Source organism: Oryctolagus cuniculus, chromosome 2, assembly GCF_964237555.1.
Source record: "Oryctolagus cuniculus chromosome 2, mOryCun1.1, whole genome shotgun sequence".
In the NCBI taxonomy this organism is placed as follows: Eukaryota; Metazoa; Chordata; class Mammalia; order Lagomorpha; family Leporidae; genus Oryctolagus; species Oryctolagus cuniculus.
In genome coordinates, this window is record NC_091433.1 from 65,336,347 (window position 1) to 65,347,308 (window position 10,962).

Sequence of the window (10,962 nt, forward strand, 5' to 3'; positions counted from 1 at the left end):
GCGGCGGCAGGATGTTAGGGCAGCAGCAGCAGCAGCAGCAGCAACTGTACTCGTCGGCCGCGCTCCTGACCGGGGAGCGGAGCCGGCTGCTCACCTGCTACGTGCAGGACTACCTCGAGTGTGTGGAGTCGCTGCCACACGACATGCAGAGGAACGTGTCTGTGCTGCGGGAGCTGGACAACAAATATCAAGGTAGGGGCCGCGGGGCTCTCGGGCACGGCCGCCCGGAGCCTGCCCCGGCTGTGCCACTTTGCCTTTCTCCGGTGACAGTCTCCGCGAGTGCAACACGGCGGGGGTCCTGCCGTGTGGGGCGGGGAGGAGGAGCTGGACAGGGGGCTCGAGGCCCTCGCCTTCCCCGCTGCGGGCGGCGAGGACTTCGCCGGGGTCCCCGGAGTGGGGGTGGGGGCCGCGCGTCAGCCCCGGCTGCAGACCCAGCGGCTGCAGCTGTCGTGGAGGGGAATCAGCCATTTTAAGCAGCAAGCATTTGTTCCGGCTCTTGCCGGCCCAGTGCCGCAAGCCCTCTCGCCTGGCCGAGGGAGTGTGCAGCCAGGCGGGGGGCCGCGGCCGGCCGGGCTCCCGCCGGTCTGCGGCGCCCCGCGCTCCCCACCCCCTCCGGCCCCCGGCCCCGAGAGGAGATGCATTGGAACGTGTCGGGGGGAGGGGGCGGGAGAGGGCCGCGAAGGCGGACTCGGGGCAGGTCCCTCCCTCCGCGCTCCGGCTCCTGGCTCGGGAACCGAGCGGTCTGTTCCCCTCTCCCGCCGGGGGGAAAGTTCCGGGCTGCCCAGCGCAGTAGCCTTTGCCCAGCTCCTTCTGCCAAATGGTTAAAAGGGGAGGGGTCTCCCGCTGAGAGGGGAGGAGAGGGGCGTGTGTGGCCGGGAGGGCCCCCGGCCCCTGGGGGCGGGGCCTGCGGCCGTGACGTGGGCGAGGGGCGGGGACGCGAGGCGCTCCGCCGGCCTCGGAAATGGCTAGTGGCTGCAGAGGCTTGGGTGGGACCGGCTGCTCGAGAGCCAGTCTGGCCAGTGGCTCGTTCGTTCGGCCCCAGCAGAGCCAGTGTTGGCGTCTGTGTGACTTTTCTCTTTCGCAGCCGGTCAGTCGGCACGGGGACACAGCTGCTGGCACCGTAGCTGTCCCTGAAGGCTCGCAGGTTCCGGGCCGTGTGTCACTTCCGGGCCCCAGGAGGAAGTGGGTTGGTTGACTGGGCAACCGCCCGGCGTCCCTTCGCCCCTGGGTCGCGACTCCGCCAAGTTTCAGCGACGGGACGAAAACCACCCTTTGTGGTCAGACCCAAGAAGCTAGGACAGGGACTCGACCTTTGTCGCATAGTGTCGTTCGTCGTCCACTCTCCGCCTGCTACGAGCAGGGGAGTGGTTTACTTCGGATCGGGAGTTGAAATGTGTTTGATAACCCGAAGTCGAGGAACAGACCTTGGACACGAACTTCTTGTACCCTTGCTCTGTTTTTCCCAGCACGTCACTAATCCGATGATTTCAAGGAATCCACTTCAAGAGTGACTTCTGTGGCCTGTAGCGTGTAGCGACATTTAAGTCTCTGTTGTTGAATGCATAAATTTGTTCTCTGAATCCATATGATTGATAGGGCCGATCTCTTAGTGGGAATAAAGCTGATACTGATTGTCGCTGTGTGCCAGTTACTGCACCAGATCCAGGACATTATATGAAGTAAAACTGATTTTTACAGATAAAAGTAACTTGTCCAGTTAGTTGAATGGGGGAATTTTTGTCTCCTAAGCCTGTTACTTTAGGTGAATGTCCTTTGTTTCAAACTGTTTAAACCTTTTTATTTTAAGTAAGAGTTGTCCAATGTTATTTTTTCCGATGTGGTGCACATATGTGAGTCGTAACCCAGAAAATTATACGTATGTGCTTAAGAATTGTATATTGAATATTTGTGGTTTTTCAAGTGGTAACTTTGAAGATTGTAAAGCTTGTAGATTTTTATACTTTAAAGGCACAAATTTGCCTTAAACTATTTGAAGTTGGGAAGAAATGCTAGAATTTGTTGATAGAGAAATCTATTTGACCATCTATAATTGTCATAATTAGTTCTGGTAGTATGAGTGATATGGTAGGACTTAAAAGATTGAGAGATTGTCAAAATTCTCAATTCTGTAAAATTGTGATTAACTTCCACATTAATAGAAAAGCAATAGAATTTTCGCTCTGTGCACATAGTTGCTAAACTCAACCTTTATGGTTTTTTACTAACTTTACATACTATTGTGTTCCTGGTTCACTTTCATTTTTTTAATTTGTTTTAAACATTTATTTATTTATTTGAAAGCTACACAGAGAGATCTTCCATCCCCTGATTTATTTTATTTTTTTTTATGCAGAACTATACAGCTTTACAGTTACAAACTTGATAAACTTCATAATTACAGCTTTAGGAACATGGTGATTCTTCCCACCATGCCTACATTCCCACCCCTGGTTTATTTTAAATGGCCGTAACTGCCAGGGCTGGCCCAGGCGGAAGCCTGGAGGCAGGAGTTTGATCTGGGTCTCTCAGGGGGATGGAGGGACCCAAGCACTTGGGAGGTCTTCCTCTGCTTTCCCAGGCACTTTAGCAGGGAGTTGGACGGGAAGTGGAGCAGCCGAGACTCAAACTGGTACTCATGTGAGATGCCGGGGTTGTGCAGGCAGAGGCTGTACCTGCTATGCCACAGTGCTGGCACCCATTTTCATGTTTCTTATTTGCTAGTCCTTAAGTATTTTTTTTGGTTGGCATCTAATACTTAGCGCAATATTTAATGATATAAATTATATAAGCATTCAAGGAAATTTCTCTCCAACTATTTGAGACAGTTCCTGAAATTGCTGATGAACCTATAAAATAGAGAATTAAAGAAGAAGAGTTTCATAATTCAGTAAATTATTATGGGATATGGCATTAGATAACCTTTATTTTTTGTTTTAGTATTCTCATTCATAATTAGGTAAATAACAACCTTTGAACTAAAATTTAATATTTAATTTCAAGTGCCTTTCATGTTACTTATAGCAAGTACCTAAATTGTGGGGTCCACTATATAGATCTGACAGAGTTCAAAGTCTGGGGTTCTTTCCTCTTGAGTTTAACTTCACATGTGAAAGTAATGTCTTCATGGGGATTGGATGAGAAAATCTTTGCCACATAGATAAGGGCTGAGTAAATGTTAGTTTCCCTTCTTGTCACTACATAATTCATCTTTATAAAAATGTGAATTTTTGTCTCATGGTATTAATGTACTGGTATTACATAGTGTAATTTTAATTTTTATTATTTTTATCTTTTGTTGTGTATGGTATAATTAATTTCTAACTCATTATTAGATGCAAAATATTTGGAATGAGGTTTAGCATTTTTTAAAAAATCCTCATTTTTTTTGTATGTCTAAGGGCAAAATACTTAATTTCCTTATTTTTCCTTTAGAAAAACTAGTTTATTAAGAAATCCACATAGGTGCCTACCTCAGCAAGTGGGATAGACAGGAACTTTGTTCAAAAGCATGCCATGCAAATATGATTACCTTCAACTTCATAGTGGTATTTTGTCACAAATCCTAGGGCAAATAGTAGTCCAACAGGTGTCAGTACCTGCAGTTTTCAGGGAGGAGATAATTCGTATGAAATGAATGTTTGATTTGTGTTACCTTACTTGTAGACAGCACCAGTGTGTATATTTTACTTGTCTAACATTTCTGTTCTTGTATTTAGTAATACTGGAATATAAAACAGTGGTATGCCAAATGATACTATGAATTAGATTTTTTTCTCTACCTTTAGTAAGGTGGATCTCTCAAATAGCACTGTATCTAGGAGCCAGCGCTGTGGCGCAGTGGATTAATAAAGCCCCAGTCTGCAGCGCCTGCATCCCATATGGGCGCCGGTTCATGTCCTATCTGCTCTACTTCCGTTTAGCTCTGTGCTATGGCCTGGGAAAGCAGTGGAAGACGGTCCAAGTCCTTGGGCCCCTGCACCCACGTGGGAGACTGGAGGAAGCTCCTGGCTCCTGGCTTCAGATCAACGCAGCTCCGGCCATTGCGGCCATCTGGGGAGTGAACCAGCAGATGGAAGACCTTTCTCTTTCTCTGCCTCTGCCTCTCTGTAACTCTGCCTTTCAAATAAATAAATAAATCTTAAAACAACACACAAACAGCATTATATATCATAAGAATAAGAAATTGAGCAGATTTTAATAAGCTAATCTTGAATTATTCATGACATCTCAGACTCAGATTTTTACATATCATCTAGTGACTCAGCTATTTTTATTTGATTTAAGTAAATGTCCCAAATGCTATACTAGCAAATCAGCAGTTTTAAAAGCTTAGAACCAACTGCTGAGTTATCTATAAAAGCACAGTGATCCAATGCTGACTTTACTGTAATTTTGTTAGTGGTTTGTTTAGATGATGCCAGAACCAGAACCTACTCTGGAAATAGTTTGATTTTTCAGAATTTCACATGTGATAATAAAATAAAAGACCCATTGAAACTAGGATGATGGGAAGTTAGGAGTTGCTTATTCTGCTTGGTTCAAGAATATCCAACAATCTGATGTGAAAGTGAGGAGATAGTGTCTGTCTAGAATCATGTAGCAAGTTAATGCTCTAAACACAGTTGGGCGAGAATCTGCAGCCTAGTCCTGGAACTTCTTCATGTATTGTAGAAGCAGTATAGCATGTTAACTTTACATGGAGGGTTATTTTGATATTCAAATGAAGTATAGGTGATATGGCAGTAGGTAGACTCTAACCCGATATTCAGTGTCCTTGCCTTTGTTAACTACTTTGGATTTTTAATTGACCACACGTCTTTTATCCTGTTAACATTAATGATTATGTTAGTAATAATCATTAATATTAATGAACTTTAATAAGTTCAGTGTTCTTTTTAGTAGTTTATTTCTGAGTATTGGATAACATGGTCTTTATATGGAAAATAATGTATATGTACTGTAGGGAAGTATAGTTTCATGGTATGAGTTTAGTTCTAACTTCACCAGTTCTATAAAAAATAACTGACTATTTTCAGTGTTATGGTGCAGCAAGTTAAGCCGCCACCTGTGACTATGGTATCACATATTGGCACTAGCTCGAGTCCTGCCTGCTCCTCTTCTGATCCAGCTCCCTGCTAATGCACATGAGAAAGCAGCAGAGGATGGTCCAAGTAGTTGGGCCCCTGCACCCATGCAGGAGACTCAGATGGAGTTTCAGGCTGCTGGCTTCAGCCTCGCCCAGTCCTGGCATTTCTGGCCATTTGGAAGTGAACCAGCAGATGGAAGATCTTTCTGTCTCTCTCTCCTCTCTCTCACTACCTTTCAAATAAATGCACACACAACTTTTTTTTTTTTTTTTTGACAGGCAGAGTTAGAGAGACAGAGAGAAAGGTCTTCCTTCTGTTGGTTCACCCCCCAAATGGTCGCTATGGCCGGTGCGCTGCGCCGATCCGAAGCCAGGAGCCAGGTGCTTCCTCCTGGTCTCCTATGTGGGTACAGGGCCCAAGCACTTGGGCCATCCTCCACTGCACTCCCAGGCCACAGCAGAGAGCTGGACTGGAAGAGGAGCAGCTGGGACTAGAACCCGGGGTGCCAGCACCGCAGGCGGAGGATTAGCCTAGTGAGCCGTGGCGCCAGCCTAAATAAATGCACACATAACTTTAAACATCACAAAACAAAATAACTGACTTGAAAATGTTATATGTGCTAACACACAATAACAGTCTCATTTTTCTTTTCTTCTGTTAGAAACATTAAAGGAAATTGATGATGTCTATGAAAAATATAAGAAAGAAGATGACTCAAACCAGAAAAAACGCCTACAGCAGCATCTCCAGAGAGCTTTAATCAATAGTCAAGAATTGGGAGATGAAAAAATTCAGATTGTTACACAAATGCTTGAGTTGGTGGAAAATCGTGCGAGACAAATGGAGTTACATTCACAGTGTTTCCAAGATCCTGCTGAAAATGAACGAGCCTCAGATAAAGCAAAGATGGATTCCAGTCAACCAGAAAGATCCTCGAGAAGACCCCGCAGACAGCGTACCAGTGAGAGCCGCGATTTATGTCACATGACAAATGGGATTGAAGACTGTGATGATCAGCCACCTAAAGAAAAGAAATCCAAGTCAGCCAAGAAAAAGAAACGTTCCAAGGCCAAGCAAGAAAGGGAAGCTTCCCCTGTTGAGTTTGCAATAGATCCCAATGAACCTACATACTGTCTGTGTAACCAAGTGTCTTATGGGGAAATGATAGGGTGTGACAATGAACAGTGTCCAATCGAGTGGTTTCACTTTTCATGTGTTTCACTTACCTACAAACCAAAGGGGAAATGGTATTGTCCAAAGTGCAGGGGAGATAATGAGAAAACAATGGACAAAAGTACTGAAAAAACAAAAAAAGATAGAAGATCGAGGTAGTGAAGGCCGTCCACATTTTAAAGGGTTATTTGTCTTTTATATAATTCGTTTACTTTCAGAAAATGTTTTAGGGTAAATGCATAAAGACTATGCAATAATTTTTAATCATTAGTATTAATAGTGTATTAAAAGTTGTTGTACTTTGTCTGTGACCTTAATTTTCTGCACTGAATTACCAAATATTTTAAACCAGGTAGTCTTCAGATCACCTGATGAGAGGAGCAGGGGACAGGGAGAGTGGGGGTGTGAACATTATAAAGATATCACAAACCATGCCTATTTCATTTTCACTTAAAACTACAATGCTGTTTTTGGAGGAATAAACACAAATTTTGCTAGCATTTTTAGTTCATATTATATGCTTCAAAAAATTTAGATATTGTTGGATTTCTCTTTAAGCCTCAGATTATCTTGGGTAATTTAAAATATGAACACTATATGGTTTAGAGCTTCTTTTTCCCTAGCCCCATCTATTATACACCTGTTCATCTCTAGTCTTCCGGGAATTTATGGAACTAGAGATAAGAATCATTTGGGATTCCATGTGGAATAATGTGCTCTTATTAGAGTATTTGCTGCTGTATTTTCCTTAGTAGCATTTTGATACACTGTCAGTAGTCCATTTGTAAATGCCTTGCTGCTTCTTCACAGATAAAATTAATCTAGTGCTTAATAAGGGATTTGTTTTGGTTTTGTTTTAATTGGGACAGGTAACTAGTTAGGACACCAGAAATGCTGCCATTGGATTGTATTGGCAAAATTTGGGTTACGTAGAATCATGGCTCAAGGTTGAGCAATTGAAAAAACACATCTTAGTATTTTTCCATGTGACCCACCTCTGGGATGCTTAGCCAGAGGCCTATCAGTGGGAAAAGGGCATACACTAGTCTTATAAATAATGCCTTTATATCAAACAGTTGTTTTAGATGTTTTTGCTAGTGGCTATAGTCAGTTCATTTCAATCTCAATTAGTGATTATATATTATTTTAAATAATAGTGTATTTACCTTCTTAACTTTCTAGTATTGGTGCTGTTTGATGTTTTCCTGTTTGATGAGCTAATTTCATTATAATAATGCAATTAATAATGTATTTGTAAATTGAATTTTCCAAGATTCTGATATTTTAAGGATAAGCATCTGATGGATACGTGTCCACATGTTTGAAGAAAAGTTTGGTTTTGGGGGGCAGCAGATTGACTAGTCCTTTAAATCTTTGTGTAACATACTTTTTTATTCATTTCTTCCTAATCTGATGATCTTGATTCTTTTTGATTAACATGTGAAAAATCCTGTCTGCTTGTTTGGAAAAAAAAATTGTTTTTTTCTCTTCTCACTCTCCTGTGTGACTTTTAGGCATCTCATTTCACCTTGTCTGGGTTTCAGGTCATTCACTTGTCAAATGAGTTGGCTTAAATATCTCCAAGGTTCTTTTGAAAATCTGTAGTGTTTGTACTGAGTGAGGACTTTAGTAATGAAATTACTTGTTTTTTTCCTTTGATTAATTTTTCCTCCATTCTGACATAAGACTGTAAAGATGAGCTTAGGAATAAGTAAATGCACACTACTTGATTAGACTTACCCTAGGAGGATTTTTGATTGATGACCAGAGCCCACTGGTCAAATTACTTGAGTGAGAATTACTAGGCAGCACGATTAAAAGTTTATTTTGTTTTAGTTATAAAGAGATACTTTCTCTCTTGAAAGTGTACTGTTTTGTTTTAGATCATAGACGTTACAAGAATGGAGATAATTATGTGACACCATTAAAGTAACAAATATTGGCAAGTCACAATGTATGTGACTTTTATAGAAGTCAGCACTTCATAATTTTCATAAATTTGCTTCCAAAATAAACTTCCTAATAGAAAGTGCCCAAATATGGATCCGTCTGAACAGGAAAACAGACCTGAAAAATCTTGGATTGCACTCTCTTTAAGACCTATTGTGTGAAACAGTTTTATTGTTATGAGTATCATTTTGTTTTCTATGCCACATAGGACATAGAAGTCTTAGGTTTGCATAACATTATGATTGAGCTTTCTTTTGTTGGGTATTCTAGATCTCATACCAAGTACCAGTGGTTCCCAAATTTGTCTCCTTGGAATTACTTCAGGAGCTTTGTAAAATACTGATATACTTGGCCCCACACCGGTAATTGTGATCTTGATTCATTTGCAATGTGGCTTAAGCATCAAAAAGTTTTTTGTTGGTTGGTTTGTTTTAAAGGTCCCTGTTCTGATGTATTAATTTTGGATTTTTTTTTTTTTTTTTTTTGACAGGCAGAGTTAGATAGTGAGAGAGAGAGACAGAGAGAAAAGTCTTCCTTTCAATGTTGGTTCACCCCCCAAATGGCCACCATGGCCGGCGTGCTGTGCCGATCCGAAGCCAGGAGCCAGGCACTTCCTACTGGTCTCCCATGTGGGTGCAGGGCCCAAGCACTTGGGCCATCCTCACTGCACTCCCGGGCCACAGCAGAGAGTTGGCCTGGAAGAGGGGCAACCGGGACAGAATCCGGCGCCCCAACTGGAACTAGAACCCGGGGTGCCGGCACCGCAGGTGGAGGATTAGCCAAGTGAGCCGCGGTGCCTGCTAGTTTTGGAATTAATGCCACATTTTAAAAATTTTGTTCTATTGAAAAGAATGGATGAATTCTTCTACCAGATTTGTGCAACTTAGGCATATATAAATATGTTGATACCTGCAGGTAAATTTATCCCTTGCTTCCAACAATTCCACCACCAATTTTTTTTTTTTAATTAATTTATTTATTTGAGAGGCAGAGAGAGAGGGCTTCTATCTGCAGGTTCACTTCCCAAATGGCCGCAACAATTGGAGCTAGTCTGATCCAAAGCCAGGAGCCAGGAGCTTCTTCTGGGTCTCCACGTGGGTTCAGGGGCCCAAGGATTTGGGCCATCTTCCACTGCTTTCCCAGGCCATAGTAGAGAGCTGGATAGGAAGTGGAGCAGCTGGGACTTGAACCAGCGTCCATATGGGATGCCGGCACTGCAAGCGGTGGCTTTACCCTGTACGCCCACTAGTTCTTGAATACTCAATACCTGGGTGCTACCTAGGGGCTGGCATTGTAAAGAGTTGAATAAAAAAAAATTCCCTGCTCATGGACCATACATCCTGAAGGAAGAATGAAGATACATAGAGTGTCAGATAACTATTTTAGTGCTAAAATGAAAGTAAGGCAGAGTAAGCAGATACTAGAAGAAAAGGATGAGAGTCTCGTGATGAAAGAAGGTCTCTTAAAAAATAATCTTGGAGCTGACAGCAGGAATAGTAGAGCAGGCAAGGATTTGGGGGAGGGGGGAGTAGAATAAGCTTGTCAACTCGACTAAAGCAGAGCACTATTCTGTAGCAAGGTGTGGAAGGGCAAGCCAAGGTAGGCTTTTGGAAATCAAGGGAGGAAATTTGCAAAGCCATTGAAAGCTTTTGAACCATGGTCTGATTTATTTATTTGAAAGAGTTACACACAGAGAGGGAGAGGCAGAGAACCATCCGCTGGTTCACTCCCCAATTGGTTGCAATGGCCAGAACTGCGCTGATCAGGAGCCAGGAGCTTCTTCCAGGTCTCCCACGCAGGTGCAGGGGCCCAAGGACTTGGGCCATCTTCTACTACTTTCCCAGGCTATAGCTGAGAGCTGGATAGGAAGTGGAGCAGCCAGGACTTGAACTGGTGTCCATATGTGATGCCAGTACTGCAGGCGGCGACCTTACCCGCTACGCCACAGCACCGGCCCCTGATTTATTTTTTTATTTTCTATTTTTTTGACAGAGTGGACAGTGAGAGACAGAAAGGTCTTCCTTCTGTTGGTTCACCCTCCAGTGGCCGCTGCAGCCGGCGCACTGCGCTAATCCGAAACCAGGAGCCAGGTGCTTCTCCTGGTCTCCCATGCGGGTGCAAGGCCCAAGGACTTGAGCCATCCTCCACTGCACTCCCGAGCCACAGCAGAGAGCTGGCTGGAAGAGGGGCAACCAGGACAGAATCCGGCACCCTGAAGGGGACTAGAACCTAGGGTGCCAGCGCCGCAGGCGGAGGATTAGCCTATTGAGCCGTGGCGCTGGCCCTGATTTATTCTTAGAAATCACTTTGGCTACAGTGTATGGGGAACCTCAGAAAAAGGGGGATTTAGAGAACTGGGGTCTTTGCATCTGGCTTCAACTAGGGCAGTAGAGGCTAAATGGTAACCAGTGGTAAGACTCTATTTTGCAAGTACAGCCAAGAGGACTTTGGCCCAAAGTTTGGAAAGTAAAGAGATGCCAGGGGTAGCTTGTAGGGTTTTGACTGAGGAGGTGGGGACATAAAGATTTCTGTTTTGTGGCCTAGCAGGTAAAACCGCTGCCTGCAGTGCCGGCGTCCCACATGGGCTCCAGTTCGAGTCCCGGCTTCTCCACTTCAAACCAGCTCTCTGCTAGGCCTGGTGAAGCAGTAGCAGGTGGCCCAAGTCCTTGGACCCTCTGCATCTAGGTGGAGGACCCAGAAGAAGCTCCTGGCTCCTGGCTTCAGATTGGCACAGCTCTGGCCATTGTGGCCA

At 43.9% G+C, this 10,962-nt stretch overlaps 1 protein-coding gene across 2 annotated transcripts; it reads left to right on the forward strand.

Annotated features, from left to right (window-relative positions):
• Positions 1 to 11: 11 nt before the first annotated feature.
• Positions 12 to 7,754, forward strand: ING2 (inhibitor of growth family member 2). Of its 2 annotated transcripts, none has more exons than XM_002709489.5 (2): positions 12 to 192; positions 5,749 to 7,754. In XM_002709489.5, exons 1-2 carry the CDS (start codon positions 12 to 14, stop codon positions 6,417 to 6,419), a joined length of 852 nt encoding a protein of 283 aa, XP_002709535.1. In that variant the 3' UTR covers positions 6,420 to 7,754. The 2 variants fall into 2 exon arrangements, with proteins under 2 accessions (XP_002709535.1, XP_008248454.1); XM_008250232.4 differs by lacking the exon at positions 12 to 192 and adding an exon at positions 936 to 1,762.
• The last annotated feature ends 3,208 nt before the right edge of the window (positions 7,755 to 10,962 follow it).